This window comes from Leopardus geoffroyi, chromosome A1, assembly GCF_018350155.1.
Source record: "Leopardus geoffroyi isolate Oge1 chromosome A1, O.geoffroyi_Oge1_pat1.0, whole genome shotgun sequence".
Taxonomy (NCBI): domain Eukaryota; kingdom Metazoa; phylum Chordata; class Mammalia; order Carnivora; family Felidae; genus Leopardus; species Leopardus geoffroyi.
This window is the reverse complement of record NC_059326.1, coordinates 190,167,251-190,184,528: the sequence shown is the minus strand read 5'-3', so window position 1 is coordinate 190,184,528 and position 17,278 is coordinate 190,167,251. Positions and strand designations below refer to the sequence as shown.

General features: G+C 39.9%; 1 protein-coding gene and 1 long non-coding RNA gene across 3 annotated transcripts in view; one reads left to right on the top strand and one right to left on the bottom strand.

Moving 5' to 3' along the window:
• The window catches only part of ADAM19 (ADAM metallopeptidase domain 19), an 81,819-nt gene extending 79,683 nt beyond the window's left edge, over positions 1 to 2,136 (bottom strand). The window contains exon 1 of the mRNA XM_045503573.1: positions 1,672 to 2,136. Within this exon, the coding sequence (XP_045359529.1) occupies positions 1,672 to 1,738 (67 nt within the window). The 5' untranslated portion in view covers positions 1,739 to 2,136. The remainder of the gene's footprint in view (positions 1 to 1,671) is intronic.
• On the top strand, positions 1,886 to 9,962 carry LOC123611543. Of its 2 annotated transcripts, XR_006718717.1 has the most exons (4): positions 1,886 to 1,996; positions 2,924 to 3,058; positions 5,867 to 5,969; positions 9,137 to 9,962. It is a non-coding gene; the product is annotated as an uncharacterized LOC123611543 (long non-coding RNA). The 2 variants fall into 2 exon arrangements; XR_006718718.1 differs by lacking the exon at positions 5,867 to 5,969.
• The last annotated feature ends 7,316 nt before the right edge of the window (positions 9,963 to 17,278 follow it).

The following is a 17,278-nucleotide window of genomic DNA, read 5'->3' as shown; positions in this document are numbered from 1 at the left end:
CTTTCCAAATCACTATCACCACTTGGTTCTCCTTCATGCTCAAGACAAGATAAGCAGCAGGATTCCCATTTTGTAAAAAAAGGTGAATTGAAACTTGTTTGAGGAGAGATTTGTTCTAGGCACTGCAGACCTCACTTTTGCAGATAACCTCGATAAACTGGTAGTTTCCCAAAACCTAAACAAATTAGTCTCCACAAGAATAGGTTAAATCCATAGGACTCCTGGGGTGGGGGACCTAGATTTTGGAAGACTCCAAAAATCTATTCTTTCTAAACCAACCACATCAATCACATAGAATACAATGAGCGATATGAAAGATAGCCACAGCTGTTCTGTTAGAGTGGCAAAATTATGAGTGATTGATGTTCCTTTCAGATTCCTGATATAGTGTATTCTCAATCAAAATATATCTGAAAAAATAATCTCATTAGACTAGCATTAGAATCGTCATACTGGTAAATATCAGAAGCAATGCATTCATTTACTCATGTTTTCTGAATGCTTAACTATTTACCAAGTACTATGCTAGGTGCTTGATATTCGTGGGGAAACCAGAGAGGCATAGTCCCTGCTCCAGTGGGTCTCATAAGTCTGGATTCTTTGCAACAAAAAGGAATTATACGATATTTAATGGAATATTTAAAGGAATGAAATTATCTTTATGGTTGCAAAAAAAAAATGCTGAAAGCAAGTCTAAATAATAGAGGAACACAGTATATCTTAAGAAAAATTGTTCAAAACTTGCAAATGAGGCAAAAAGCAAGCAGGATGTCCTTTCAATGTCACACTGGAGCACTATTTAACAGGCCCTCTCATACATCACCAAATTTTTCTAGGGGAATGCACATTTGTTTGACTTTTTTTTTAATTTACAACGAATTAAAAAAACATACTCTGCGAACTTAACATGTTAACTGTAAATTTTTGTCTGGTAGAGAGGCAAATGACTTTAGTATGGGAGAAAGATAACTAAGGATTATGGTTGTTTCCCTGGATGGGGCATTGACCACTTTTACATCTGTCCCAGCACATGATTTCAACAATTCCTGGATACCTGCACCACCCCTGTTCCTCTAATGCTTTCAACCAGCTACACCATCCTACTCGCCGCCTCCTTAATGAATTGAAGGAATCTTTGCCACCCATTCATCCTATATTTGTATGAGTCATGTTTTTAACTTTTTGAAGATTACACTTCTGCGATTTCTTGATATAATCTATAGTCATTAAAGTCATGTTTTTGCAGAATGTAACGATGTGGCAAACGCTCACACTGTGAAGTGAAGAATGCAAGACACAAAACTGTGCATATGGTACGGTTCCAATTTTATCGATATATATTTATAGGAACACACACACAAAGACTGGAGAAAGGAGGAGAGACTAGGAAAGCAGCGGAAAGAAGCCAAAAGCAGAAAAACAGTGGGAAAAGAGAAAGAGGGAGAGGGAGGCAAGCCAGGGAGAGGACCGGCTGTTTTCTGCCTGCTCTGGGTCTCCCGGACCCCCACCACCTCCCGGGCTGCACAACGTGGGAACAAAGCCCGGGCTCCCAGTCTGGGGGACCGCGGGGGAACAGCCCCGCGGAGTTGCAGGGGGCGACTCCCACGTCCTCCGGCCACCCAGCCTACCCATCTCCATCCTCACCCAGCGCCCCCGCACCCCGCCACTTACTTCTGGTCCACGCCGGCAGGGCGAGCGCCAGCAGGCAGAGCCGGACGGCGCCCACGCCCCCGGGCATGGTGGCAGCGGCCCCTCGCGCGCTCCGCGCTCACAAGCACGCGGCCATGCCAGCCCCCCGGCCAGGCGGCGGCGCGTCTGGAACCCACTGCTCTCCCAGCGCCTCCCAGCCCGGCTCCCAGCCATCGGCGACGACGCTCCGCCCTCAGCTCCGCAGGGCTCCGCCGCGGGGTGGAGGAGGGGACGCGCCCGCCAGGAGGGGGCGGAGGGACCGCGGAGGAGGAGCCTGGGGGACCCCTGGGCAGCCCGGTCGGCTCAGGTAATGCGGACCGGGGGAGGGAGGGTCGGAGCCCGAGGAGGGGCAGGCTTCATGGTGGGCAAGGCCTAGGGAGGGTCGGGGGGCTCGGGCTTCTAGGAGTTAAAACTGGACCCCTGTCTGCACAAGGGTCCGTTTCCTCTGTCCCACACTGTGCTTAAGACGTCTTGGGTGACACCCAGAGGCTACTCACCCAGCACCGTGCCCTAGAGGCCGCCACTCTTGGAGGCAGGCTCTGAAAGAGTTAACCGAACCACCGAGCACAAAGAACTAAGTGCTATATGGAGTTGTTTTCTTAGCAGGACACAAATCTAGGAGCCATTCCTCTGACTGGGAGGAGGGGGGTGTCGGAGAGAGGATTCCCAGAAGAGAAGACATCTGAGCTCCGGAGGAGGAGAAATGGAGCACCACGCAGAGAAAACGGAATAGACAAGTGTACTAGGGCGGGAAAGCCCACGGGCTGTATTTGGGGAAAAACCGAAATTAGCTATAGTTAGGAGTTAGGCCTTTGGACGGAAATGAAGGGAGATGAGCCTCCAAAATAATAATAAGGACCTCACTTACTGAGGACCTACTCTCTGTTCAAGTAAGAAGGAAAAAAAAAAAAAAGTAACTAAACTGGATACAGCCCTTACTAAGTGCCAGACACTGTCCTCACCACTTTACATACATTAACTTAATTAATTAATTAACTAATCTAGGAAGAGAACTACTTGTATTGCCCTTTAAAATGTGCCAGGGACTCTGCACATCATCTTTCAGTTAGCCCAGTAATACCCTGGGCTAACGCTTATCCTGTTTTAGAGATGGGAAAACTAAATCTGAGGGGCCAAGTAATGTGTGCAAGGTCACACAGCTAATGTCAGAGTCTGGATTCAAGCCCACATGTGTATAACTCCAGAGTCTGATGCAGCATACCTTATTTTATAGGTGGGTAACTGATAACCAGAGGGAAGTGGCTTGCCCAAGATCCCTTGGCAAGGTTTGGCAAAGCCTGGTTCTAGAAACCAAGCCTCAGTCCTCTTGTTATCTGTTCCTTGACAGCACCTCTTTCTTCAGACCCAGGTTTGTACAACTCAACAAAATACTCTGTATTGGGAAGGTGATGAGTAGGTAGGTCTATCAAAACCATTAGGTACCCATGGGATAAATAAAGTATATGGTCTTGCCATTGATGTATTTTTTAAGTTTATTTATTTAATTATTGAGTGAGAGAGAATGAGAGCAGGGTAGGGGCAGAGAGAGAGAGGGAGAGAGAGAGAATCCCAAGCAGGCTTTACACTGTCAGTGTGGAGCCCCACTCCAGACTTGATCCCATGAACTGAAAGGCGAGATCAGGACCCGAGCCAAAATCAAGAGTCAGATGCTTAACTGACTGAGCCACCCAGGCACCCCAGCCATTGATGTATTTAGAGGCTATAATCATCTGCTTGAGCTGCCGTAACAAAATACCTCGGACTGGGTGGATTGACACTTTTTTCACAGTTCTGGGGGCTAGAAGTTCAAGATAAAGATGCTGGCTTGGTTGTTTTCCATAAGATCTTTCTTCCCAGCCTGTAGAAGGCCACCTTCTCACTGAGTCCTCACATGGTGTCTTCTCTCCTTGTGTGAAGAGACCAAGCTCTTCTCTCTTCTCCTTCTTATAAGGACACTAATCCCATCAGGTCAGAGCCCCATCCTTATGATCTCACTTAATCTTTATTACCTCTTTATAGGCCCTGTCTCCAAAGACAGTCACTCTGATAGTTGGGCTTCAGCATATGAATTTGACAGAGACACAGTTCAGTCCTTAATATTCTTTCCTTTGACCCCTCCAAAATCCATGCGCTCATTGTACACAAAATACATTCATGCCATCCCAACAATCCCCAAAGTCTTAACCCATTCAAGCATGAGTTCCAAGTTCAAAGTCTTATCGAAGTATCACCTAAATCAGATATGGGTCAGGCTCCAAGTATGACCTATCCTGAGGCAAAATTCTTCTCTACCTAGATACCAGACAAGTTCCATGCTTCCAAAATACAGGTATAGGATAGATATTCCCATTCCAAAAGGGAGAAATCAACAGGAAGGAAGGGGTGATAGGCCCCAGACAAATTCAAAACCTAGCAAGGAAAATTCCACTAAGTCTTAAAGCTCTAGAATAATCCTCTCGAGGAATGCTCTGCCTTCTGGACCCACTTGGTCAGTAGTGTCATCCTCACTAGGCAGTAGCCTTGCCTCCTCCGCTGGGGGCAGAGCCCCACCCTGTGGCTTTTTGCTGTAGCCCTGCCCCTGAGGCACTAAGCAGGGACAGCCCAGAGCCCTGAAACCAAGAGGAGGTCCTACCCTCTGAAACCCAGAAGGAAATAGTCTTGCTCTCTGGGCTGTATGCTTTAGGCATATAGTGGGAATGGCAGCCTTGATGATCTGTGAATCACCTTCAGGGTCAATCCTCTTTTCTTAAAGGATAAAGCATATTCACAGCCAAATAGCTTTATTATCCTGTCCTGTAGAATCCCAGAAATCCAATAGCCTTCCTTTATTTTATCCCATCTCTGTTCCCTTTGGTCCAAACTGACAATGTCTGTGCTGGTATAAATCCCATCTCTATTCTTGGTTTCTGCTGAGGTGGCAGATACACTGCATGGGTGACCTCCTTATAGAGTGATTTGCCAGATACACCCTAGAACATGCACTCTTGTTTTGTGCAACATGGATGGGCTGAGAATTTTGCAAATCTTCACACTCTGGTTTGTTTTTGCTTACCAATCCCTTCCATTTGCCTCTCTCATTTGCCTCATGTTTTACTATAAACGGCAAGGAGAAACCAGGCCACACCTTCAACACTTTGCTTAGGAATTTCTTTAGCTAAATTTCCAAGTTCATCACTTGCAATTTCTACTTTCCATGAAACACTAGAACACGAGTTAGCCAAGTTCTTTGCTGCTTCCTGATAAGGATCATCTTTCTCCCAGTTTCCATTCCCATGTTTTGCATTTCCATCTGAAGCCTCACCAGAATCACCTTTAATGTTCACAGTTCTACCAACATTCTGTCCATGATGATATGTGTCTTCTCTAAAATAAGAGATGCTTTCTTTAATAGCTCTTCTCGTTCCTTCCTCAGCCCTCACCAGAATTGCCTTTAACATTCAATTTCTACCAACCGTCCCTTCAAGGCAACCTAGGGTTTTTTTTTTCTAGCATGCACCCCACAGCTTATCCAGTCTCTCCCTATTACCCAGTTCCAGAAATAATTTCCACATTTTTTAGGCAAATCACCCCCCTCCCCACACTTCTTCCCCCCCCCCCCCCCCAACTTCTCGATACCAGAATCTGTATTAGTCTGCTAGGGCTGCCATAGCAGAATACCACAAATGCGGTGACTTAAACAACACAAATTTATTTTCTCACAGCTCTGGAAGCTGGAAGTCCACAATCAGTGTGTCAGCAAGGTTGGTTTCTGGTGAGGTCTCTTTTCCTTGCTTGTAGACCACCCCCTTCTGCTGTGTCCTGACATGGCTACTTCTCTGTGCGTGTGCAGAGAGCTCTGGTCTTCCTCTTCTTATAAGGGCACTAATCCTAGGAGATCAGGGCCCTATACTTATGACTTCTTTTAACCTTTATTACCCCCTTATAGGCCCTGTCTCCAAATATAGTAACATTGCAGGTCAGGGCTCCAACATATGAATGGGTGATGTGGGTTTGGGGGGTGGGGAGACATAATTCAGTTTGTAACAGGGGCTTTTACCCTAGAAACATGAAAGTAGAATTCTAGTCCCAGCTCTCTCCAACCAGCTCTGTAACTTTGGGTAAGTCACTTCTTTCTGGGCCTCAGTTTCTAACCAATGACCTGAGAATGGTAATGGCTGTTCCAACCCATTTCACCCAGTAGCTATGAGAACGGTTGAGGAAATGGTGGTGAAGGTGCTGCCCAGTGAAAAACACTGAGGTGCCAAGTCTCACTGATGCTATGGACAGTATACTTGCAAAAGGTATACAAACTCTGTACATGAAATTTGCTTCCATTTGCTGGCACTCAGTGATCAATATTTAACCATCATGGGTCCCTGACAATTGGAAAGTGGCTCACAAAAGAAAAAGTCAAGTGGTTACTGCACTGACCAAGTACTGAGAAAGTTCCCAATTCTGTCTCTCATCACCCCCTCAACTCCATACTTATACACAGAAACAAACATACAAATGACTTTTGACCCCATGGAAGCCTTTCCATTTATTTGTAAAGAATGTATTTGTATTTGTAAAGAATACTACATCTTTATGTAATCTTTAAAATATTCTTGACATTTAACCTAGTAATTACATTTCTGGGAAACTATCCTAAAAAAATAATCTGCAAGATTTATGGACTAGAATGTTAATAGTGGTGTTATTTATAATAGTGAAAATATTGGAAATAACCTAAATATCCAACTGTGAAGGAATAGTTAATAAATTGTAGAGTATCTATATGATAGATTATTATACACTCATTTAAAATAGCATTTACAAAGAGTTTATGCTCTGATTTTAAGTGAAAAAAAGCAGGGTCCAAAATTACATTTAAGTTTTATCTCAGCTATGTAAATAAAAGACATTTCTGAAAAAGACTAGAAGGAAATGTGCCAAAATGCTAGAGTATTTGCCTCTAGGTGGTGAGACTATGGGTGGATGAAGGTTTATTTGTTTGTTTTTTGCATTTTGTTTATCTTTTTTTTTTTTTTTTGCTTCTTCCACTTTTTATAATTACATATTATTTTAGTAATGGGGGTGGATGGGTTAAATGGTAAACACAGGAAAGGATCACAAGAGGAATAGTGGTTTACCCTGGTGTCTTACACAGAGAGTTTTGCATGCTTGACTCTCTCCTCCAATGTTAGGGAAACTGAGGCAGAGTTAGAGCAACCGGTTCCAAATTTTGGGAGTCCAAGTGACCCAGGTCACTGTTTCTCTGTAGCCACAGTATACTGTCATGTTTAGGAGGTGACCATCATACCAGGGTTTAAATCCCTGTGCTACCCTTTACAACTGTGTGACCATGGGAAAATAAAGTTTCCTATGACTTTGTTGCCTTATCTATAAAGGACAGTGATAATGATGGTTCCTAGATCACAGGGTTTTTGTGAGGCTTAAATGGTTGCTTAGAATAGCACCTCTCACGTAGTAAGCAGTCAATAAGTGCTAGTTTTTATTATCCTCATTCTACTGCTATTAAGTACAGGGGTGAGGAGTGTATAATGCTTAGCTTGTGCTTTTAATTGTGTGATGTGTGAAGAGTCTAATTACATACTGATTCTTTAATTATTATCAAAGATAATGATCCTGTTATACTGTAATTTTCTTTTTCTTACCCCACTCCCACTACATTGTGAGCCTTTTGTGAATAGGAGGTATACCTTGTTCTTCTTTTGTCCCACCAGCATTTAGAAGGTATCATAAATGTTTAATTAGATAAATTATAAATTAAATAATTAATTGTTATTATTTCATTCTGGCTCAGCACACTTCCAAGTTGCTCTTAGGAGAATTTTCTTCACTGGCCCTTACTATGGGAATAATGTTGGCCCAGTGACAACTTTGCTTTGTAAACCATTTTTCCAGCAACTAGCTCTTTTTTTAAAGTCCAGTTTGGGTATAATTTACATAATTAATAGTCTCCATTTTTTTTTAGTGTACATGACTATGAATTTTGATAAATGCATACAGTTTGAACAACCACTTCTGCAATTAGGATCGCCCCCAAAACTTTACTCCTGCTTCCTATTACTCCCAACTACTAGCAATCATTGATTGGCTTTCTGTCCTTTTAGTATTACCTTTTCCAGAATGCCACATAAATGGAACCATACAGAATTTAGCTTTTTGAGTCTGGCTTGTTTCATTCAGCATAATGTATCTAAGATTCATCCACGTTGTTGCATGTATCAATAGTTCCCACCTTTTTATTGTTCAGTAATATTCCATTGTGTGGATATACCACAGTTAGTTTATCCATTCACCTGTTGAACGACATTGGGTGTTTCCAGTTTTTGACAATTATGAATGAAGTCACTATAAATATTCAAGTTTTATGTGAACCTATGTTTTCATTTCTCTAGGGTTAATAATTAGGAGTGAAATTTCTAGGTCTTGTGGTTAAATATGTTTCACTTCATAAGAAACTACAAAAAAGTACTTTTAAAAGTGGTTGTACGGTGTTGCATTCCTCCCAGCAATACGTGAGGGTTCCAATTGGTCCACATCCTTGGCAGGACTTAGTATTGTCAGTTCTTTTGATTTTAGCCATTTTAATATATGTGTTGTTTCCCAGCACAACACTTTTGCATTTCAAGTACTCTGTGAGGGGACCAGATTAGGATTATTGGATCCATTTTGACAGAAGCAATTAAAGCCTAAATGGGTCCTTTACTCAAGTTCTTTGGTTATGTTCAAGATTTTAGTCTTTAGTTCCTTTTTTTCTCTTAGTAATCCACAGGAGAAGCAAATCCCTCCAAACCCTGGGAAACCCATAAAGCTCTTGGAATCACTCATTCAACAGCATTTCTTGAGCAGTTAATTATGTATCTAGCATTTGCTAGAATCTAAAAACACAAAGATTCTCTTTTAAAACAATTTTTTTTTTATTATTTTAGAAAGAGAGAGCCCAACATGGGGCTTGATCCTATGATCCTGGTATCATGACCTGAGCTGAACCCAAGAGTCGGACACTCAACTAACTGAGCCACCCAGGTGCCCCTACAAATACAAAGATTTCTAAGACAAGGTCTCTACTGTAACAATTAGGGTAGGGCGAGGTGAGGAAAAAGAGAGATGGGAATAGGAACTGACAAGTAAATGAAATGACAGTTACAGAGAATGATCAAGTTTCTTGATGTGTCTTGGGCCTTTGAATTCTCAACACCAGGTACTGTCCCCAGAATTGTGGATAATAATAATAATCACTATCATGTGATGGTAGCAAGTACAGTGCCTGTATTATCTCATTCAGTGCCCATAATAGTTCCATAAAAGATATAAGGTCAAAGCATACAGAATTGTTGATTTTGTAGATCAGAAAGGGTCAAACTTTGGCAATGTAATATGGTTCACCTAATAATAATAGTCATAATTGATTATACAAGGCATACAGTGTAACCAGTGCATTATCACATTTTATCCTTAGGACAACTCTCTACCATAGGTACTACTGATATTCCTACAGAGGAGGCAACTGAGACTGAAGGTGGTGATGGAAGCATGTTCATGAAGCTGCTAGGTTGGAGTCAAAGCTTGAATTCGCAACTGAAGTATGAGGAACTTCAGAGCCACTGAAACCATAATGGTCTGTAACCACTATGCTACTCTAATATTATTACAGGTAAGCAAACTGAGGCTTGAAGAGGTGAAGTTGCCTGAGGTGGCTGTGGGATCTACCATGCCCCAAGTTCACAGGGCATCCCAGCTTCAAACTCCTGGCCAAATCACCTTTTTTTCCTCATCTCCTCCTTGTCACTCTGGAAATTGGGCTGAATTCAGGCCATCCTCAGAAACACAGGGTGTTGCCTCCGCAGCTGGCAGAACAGCTAGGAAAGAGGCTTTGATACTTGCTTGCTCCTATTTGACCCTAAAGGAAGTACATCGTTTTAAATTAACAAACTTTATTTTTTAGCGAAGCTTTAGGTTCGCAATAAAATTGAACAGAAAGCATAACGAATTCACTACTCCCCTTCCCCACACACGCACCACCTGCCCCACTATTGATATCCCCCCCCCCCCGCCAGAGTAATATGTTTGTTATGGTTGATGTTATGAGCCTACCCTGATATATCATTATCACCCAAAGCTCATAGTTTACATTAAGGTTCACTGTTAGTGTTATACACTCTACGGGTTTTAGCAAATGTGTAACTATATGTATCCACCATTATAAATACCATACCAAAGAGTTTCACTGCCTTAAAAATCCTCTGTGATCTGCCTATTCATCTCTCACCCCAAACCCCAAACTTCCAATCACTGATCTTTTTACTGTCTCCATAGTTTTGTCTTTTCTGGAGTGTCAAATATTTGAAGTCATATGATATGTAGCCTTTTCAGATTGGCTTCTTTCACTGGGCATGTATCCAGTTAAGGTTCCTCCATGTCTTTACATAGCTTGATAGCTCCTTTCTTTTTATCACTGAATACTATTGTGTTGTTTTGGTTTATGGCAGTTTCTTTATCTGAAGGACATCTTGATTGCTTCCCAGTTTGGGCAATTATGAATAAATATGCTATATATACCATGTGCAGGTTTTTGTGTGGACGGACATAAGTTTTGAATTCATTTGCGTTAATATTCAGGAGCATGATTGGTAGACTGTATGTTAAGATTATGTTTAGTTTTTAAAATAAAAATAAAAATAAATTAAAAGGTATGTGTAGTTTGTAAGAAACTGCCAAACTGTCTTCCAAAGTAGTTGTACCATTTTGCATTCTCACCAGCAATGAATGAGAGTTCCTGCTGCTCCACACTGTTGCCAGCATTTGGTGTTGTCAGTGTTTTGGATCTTAGCCATTCTAATAGGTATGTGTGCTATCTCATTTTAATTTGCCATTTTCTAATAAAATATGATGTCAAAAGTATTTTCATATATTTATTAGCCATCTATATATCTTTTTTGGTTAGGTATCTTAAAATTTTTGGCCCATTTTTTAATCAGGCTGTTTGCTTTCTTTTTGTTGAATTTTATGTGTTCTTTGTGTACTTTGGAGAACAGTCCTTTACCAAATGTGTCTTTTGCAAACATTTTCTCCCAGTCTGTGGCCTTATCTTTCCATTCCAATGACATTGTCTTTCACAGAGCAAAAGTTTTTTTTTTAATTTTGATAAGTCGACCTTACCAATTATCTTATTCATGGATTGTGCCTTTCGTGTTGTATCTAAAAAGTTGCCGCATTCCCAAGGTCATATAGGTTTTCTTCTATATTACCCTCCAGGAGTTTTCTAGTTTTACATTTACATAGTCCGTGACCCATTTTTAGCTAATTTATGTGAAGAATGTAAGGCTTTGTCTAAATTCCTTTTTTTTTTTTTTTTTTTTGTATGTGGTTGTCCAGTTGTTCCAGTGCCACTTGTGGAAAGGAAAAATCTTTGCTCAATTGTACAGCATTTTGCTCCTTTGTCAAAGATTAATTGACTATATTTATGTGAGTCTATTTCTGGGAACTTAATTCTGTTCCACTGATCTATTTGTCTATTCTTTTGCCAATACCACACTGTCTTGATTAGTGTAGCTTTATAGTAAGTCTTAAAGTTGTCCAACTTTGTTCTCCTTCAATATTGTGTTGGTCATGCTGGGTCTTTTGCCTCTTCATGTAAACTTTAGAGTGACTTTGTTGATATCCATAATATAATTTGCTGATATTTTGATATTTTGATAAGGATTGCATTAAATCTATAGATTAAATTGGGAAGAACGGAATTTCTTTCTTTCTTTCTTTCTTTCTTTCTTTCTTTCTTTCTTTCTTTCTTTCTTTCTTTCTTTTCTTTCTTTCGAGAGCACATGTGATTACAGGAGGGGCAGAGGGAGAAAAAGAGAGAGAATCCTAAGCAGGTTCCTTGCCCAGTGCAGAACCCAATGTGGGGCTTAACATGGGGCTCGATCTCCCAACTGTGAGATCATGACTTGAGCTGAAATCAAGAGTTGGACATTTAACCAACTGAGCCACCCAGGCATTCCAAGGGAAGAACTGATATCTTGACAATAGTAAATCTTCCTATCCATGAACATGGGATCTCTCTCCATTTATTTATTTATTCTTTTATTTCATTCATCAAAGGTTATAGTTTTTCTCATCTATATCTTGTACATATTTTGTTAAACGTATGCCTAAGTATTTCATTTTGGGGGGTGCTAATGTAAATGATGTTGAATTTTTAATTTCAAATTCCATTTGTTCATTGCTAGTATATAGGAAAGTGATTGACTTTTGTATATTAACCTTGTATATCTTGTAACCTTGCTAAAATTACTAGTTCCAGGAGCTTTTTTGGTCTGCCTTTCAGATTTTTTTACATAGATAGTTATGACATCTGCAAAGGAAAACAATTTTATTTCTCCCTTCCAAATCTGTACATATTTTATTTTCTTTCCTTATCGCATTAGCTAGAATTTCCTGTGTGATGTTGCAAAAGAGTGGTGAGAAGGTGCATCCTTTCTTTGTACCTCATCTTAGTGGAAAAGGTTTAAGTTTCTCACCATTAAGTATGATATGATATGATATGATATGACATGATATTATTATATTATGATATTATATTAGCTCTAGTTTTTTTTTCCTTTATCAAGTTAAGGAAATTCCTAGTTTACTGAGAGTTTTTATAATGAATGGGTGTTGGATTTTGTCAAAAGCTTTTTCTGTATCTATTGATATGATCATGTGATTTTTCTTTTTTAATCTGTTGATGTGACAGATTATATTAATCGATTTTTGAGTGTTAAACCAGTCTTGCATACTTGAGAGAGACCCCACTTGGTCATTGTATATAATTCTCTTTGTGCATTGCTGGATTCAATTTGCTAATATTTTATTGAGAATTTTTGCATCAATTTTCATGAGAGATTTTGATCTGTAGTTTTCTTTTCTTATAATATCTTTACCTGGTTTTGATATAAGAGTAATGCTGGCCTCGTATAATGAGTTAGGAAGTATTTGTTCTGCTTCTATCTTCTGAAACAGATTGTAGAGAATTGGTATAATTTCATCCTTAAATGTTTGGTAGAATTTACCAGTGAATCCATCTGTGTCTGGTGCTTTCTGTGTTAGAAGGTTATTAATTATTGATTCAATTTTTTTTAATGGATATAGGCCTATTCACTTTGCCTATTTGTTTTTGTGTCAGTTTTGGCAAATTGGGTCTTTCAAGGAATTGGTCCATTTCATCTAGGTTATCAAATGTGTGGGTATAGAGTTGTTCATAGTATTCTTTTATTAGCCTTTTAATGTCCATAGCATCTGTGCTGATGTACCCTCTTTCATTTCTTTTCTTTTCTTTTTTTTTTTTCTTATTTTAAAAACCTTTCTTTTTCAGTAGGCTTCATGCCCAGTGGAAAACCCAATGTGGAGCTTGAACTCACGATCCTGAGATTAAGACCTGAGCTGAGATTAAGAGTTGGATGCTTAACCAGCTGACCCACCCAGCTGCCCCTCCCTTCGTTTGCTTCAGATATTAGTAATCTGTGTCTTTGGTATTCTTTTCATAGTTAACCTGGCTAGAGGCTTACTGACTTACTGATCTTTTCAAATAACCAGTTTTGGCTTAATTGGCTTTGTGTATTGATTTCTTGTTTTCATTTTCATAGATTTCTGCTCTAATTTTTATTATTTATTTTCCTCTGCTTACTTTGTATTTAATTCACTCATCTTTTTCTACTTTCATAAGGTGGATGCTTAAATTACTATTTTTTAATTTTCTTCCTTCTAATATACACATTCAATAAATTTTCATTTATGCACTACATTCACTATACCTCATAAATTTCATGAGCTGGTTTTCATTTTTATTTAACCCAAAATAGTATCAAATTATTCTTGAGATTTCTTCTTTGACCCATGTCTTATTTAGAAGTGTATTATTTAATCTTCATGTATTTTGAAATTTTCCATTTATCCTTTTGTTATTGCTTTCTGGTTTAATTCTATTACGCTCTGAGAGCTGACATGGTATAATTTCTATTCTTTTTAACTTGTTAAGGTCTGTTTTATGGCTCTGAATATGGCCTATAGTGAAGAATGTTCTATGTGATCTTGAGGAAAATATGTTTTCTGTTATTGTTGGATCAACTAGTCTATAGATGTCAATTATATCCAGTTGATTGATGGTGTTGTTGAGTTCAACTATATCCTTACTGATTTTCTGCCTGTTGAATCTGTCCCTTTGTGATAGAGGGGTGTTGAAGTCTCCAACTATAATAGTGGTTTCATCTATTTCTCTTTGCAATTCTATTAGTTTTTGCCTTACATAGTTTGATGCTCTGTTGTTAGGTATAGACATATTAAGGATTGTTATGTCTTCTTGAAATATTGACCCCTTTATCATTATTTAATGCCCTACTTTATCCCCAGTAACTTTCCTTGCTTTGATATCTGCTCTCTCTGTGAATTTAATATAGCTGCTCTTGCTTTCATTTGAACATTGTTAGCATGGTATATTTTTCTTCATCCATTAACTTTTCATGTATAACTGTCTTTATATTTAAAGTGAGTTTCTTGTACACAACATGTAATTGGGTCTTTTTTTATCCACCCTGACAATCTCTCTCTCTCTCTTTTTTTAATTGGTGCATTTAGACTATTGACATTCCACGTGATTATTGATATAGTTGGATAAATATCTATTATATTTGTTATTGTTTTCTACTTGTCCTTGTTTGTTCTTGTTATTGTCTTCCACTCTTTTTCTGCCTTTTGTGATTTTATTCGAACATCTTCTATGACTCCATTTTCTCTCTTAGCATATGGATTATACTTCCCTTTTTTAAACTTTTTTAAAAAGTTTGTGGGGCGCCTGGGTGGCGCAGTCGGTTAAGCGTCCGACTTCAGCTCAGGTCACGATCTCACGGTCCGTGAGTTCGAGCCCCGCGTCGGGCTCTGGGCTGATGGCTCAGAGCCTGGAGCCTGTTTCTGATTCTGTGTCTCCCTCTCTCTCTGCCCCTCCCCCGTTCATGCTGTGTCTCTCTCTGTCTCAAAAATAAATAAACGTTAAAAAAAAAATTAAAAAAAAAAAAGTTTGTAATATACCACAGCTAATCCAAGTCCACTTTCAAATAACACTATACCACTTCAAGGGTACTGTGAGTACCTTATAAGAACAAAATAATCTCAATTTCTCCCTCCTGTCCCTTGCATCATTGCTTTTATTCATGCTACTTATATATAAGCATGTGTATGCTAATGCCTTGTGATACTAATGCTGTTGATTGGAAAGCACATTTTCAGAACCACTGCTCTCAGATGCCATTAAAAGAAATTGCAATTATCCTTTTGCCTCATTTCCAAATTTTAGATAATTTTTCTCAACAGTTACCAACATTAAAAAAAAATCAGGGGGCGGCTGGGTGGCTCAGTTGTTTGAGCATCCCAGTCTTGGTCTTGGCTCAGGTCATGATCTCACGGTTTGTGGGTTCGAGCCCCACATTGGGCTCTGTGCTGACAGATTCTGTATCTGCTTTGGATTCTGTGTGTGTGTCTCTCTCTGTCCCTCCCCTGCTCATGCTTTCTCTCTCTCTCTCTCAAAAATAAACATTTAAGAAAAATCAGGAGGTTTTGTTTGTTTGTTTGTTTGTTTGTTTTGGTTTTTTGGTTTTTTATCCTGACCCTGGCTTCTTTTCAAACATTAAAAGATTGGACAGTAATAAGCCTAAATTCTCCCATGATGACAATTGGCAGACAATATTAGCTGTTCCTTTTAGGGAGAATATTTGTTCTCTCCGTTTTGTCACAGTCGCCACCACCCCCAGCCCACATCACTCATTTATTTTATTTGATTTTTCTATCCTTGCAAAAGACAGTGGACATATAATGCAGAATTTTGAGGAGGGGCGTCAGCATGGCTGGTTAATCCTATCTGATTAATTCCAGCATCCATGGCTGGCTTCACGGAAGTGCTACCCAGGCAGTTGCACAGGATCCCACTCTCAGAAGGACCCCATACTTGGCTAAATGCTCTGCTGTTGCTATCTTGAAACTCTTGATACTTTTTGGAAAAAGGGGACCTACATTTTCATTTTGTATGGGAATCCACAAATCATGTGGCTGATCCCGCAGCCACCTCACATTTAACGGTAACCTTCTCATCACCAGATTACAAAGGAGAGGCAGGGAAAGGTAATTCCGGGATCAGGGATCATCTTCAGAAATCATCTTATTCAGCAGACGAGGTAATTATTTCATTTTATAGCTAGAGCTACCAAGGTCCAGAAAGAGGGAACTGACTTCTTCAAGGTCATGGACAAACCCTGAAAAAGGAGCCAAATTGGAAATCTAAAGTGATGAGTCTGCAAGGCAGTGAATACTAAAGACTGCCAGTGAGTTTATGTATCTGATGTACCTCTGCATACCAATGAGAAAATCCCTATTTGTCACTTAGCTCAGTCAACTTTAGGCTGATCCAACTGAAACAGGTGAAGGAGGTGAATAAACCCTAAGGGTGGGGGTGTGAGATTTAAGCCGATCAAGAAAACCTTATAAACAGACTCAGTTTAGAATAAGGACTGGGAAGAAAGAAAATGTTATATACAAATTCTACCCCTATGTTTTGTTACAAAGGGCAGACCTCCACCTAAATCCCAAATAAATTGGAAAGGGAGAAGGCATTCAGGGAATGCCAATATACTGCCTAATTAAAAATGGCAATCAAAGTTCAAGGAAGCACTTAATTTTAGCTGGCCCCACTTAGCTGGAAAATAGCTCAATTACTTCCAGGTCTCAGCTGCCTGGTTTCAGTTAATGGCTGCATACACCCACTGAGAGAGCTGAGTCCCTGCAGCTAATCCAGTGGTAAGTTGGACTGGGAGTTAGGCAACTAAGTTAGCCCCCAGTGGTCTTACACCTCTCCACATCAGCGCTTGTGGTTTGGTTGGGACAGAGACTCCACTCCCACCCATCCAGCCCCTCAGAGACAGTCAAGGAACCAAGGCCTGGGTATAGAACTCTGCCCCCATACCTACTGAGCTTGGCTCAGTGGTGGGTATGTGTCCCGGAGCTGGACAATCCTCCCCAAGACTCTTGACAGGCCTATCAGAAAGTTTCTTCCTTTTCTTCAGAAATGGTTAGCAATGTACGTTTAGGGCTGGTGAGGAGTTCTTTTGCTACTATGTAAGGAAACAACCTGGCCTAATAATATTATTTGAACCTGTGGATCCAGGCGTGTCTGAAATTGTTTGTTTATACCCCTTGAATTTCTCAATTACATGAACCAAAAAATTTTCTTCTTCTTCTTCTTCTTCTTCTTCTTCTTCTTCTTCTTCTTCTTCTTCTTCTTCTTGTTAAGTCCATCTGAGTTAGGAGTTTGTCGCTTGTGGCCAAAAATGCCTAACATAAAGGCCTTCTCCATCCTAGGCACTTTGCTAGGTAGGTGCTGGGGTTAAAATAGTGGACAAGACATACGTCATTCCTATCTTCGTGGTACTTAGAGTCCAGTGGGAGAATGGCAATAAGCAAGCAACTACACAAATAAATCAGATATAATAATTATGCATTGAGATTGGTAAACAAGAGGAGCTAAGACAGAATAAGAATGGAGGACTACTTTAGACAGCATGGTTAGGGAAGCCTCTTATTT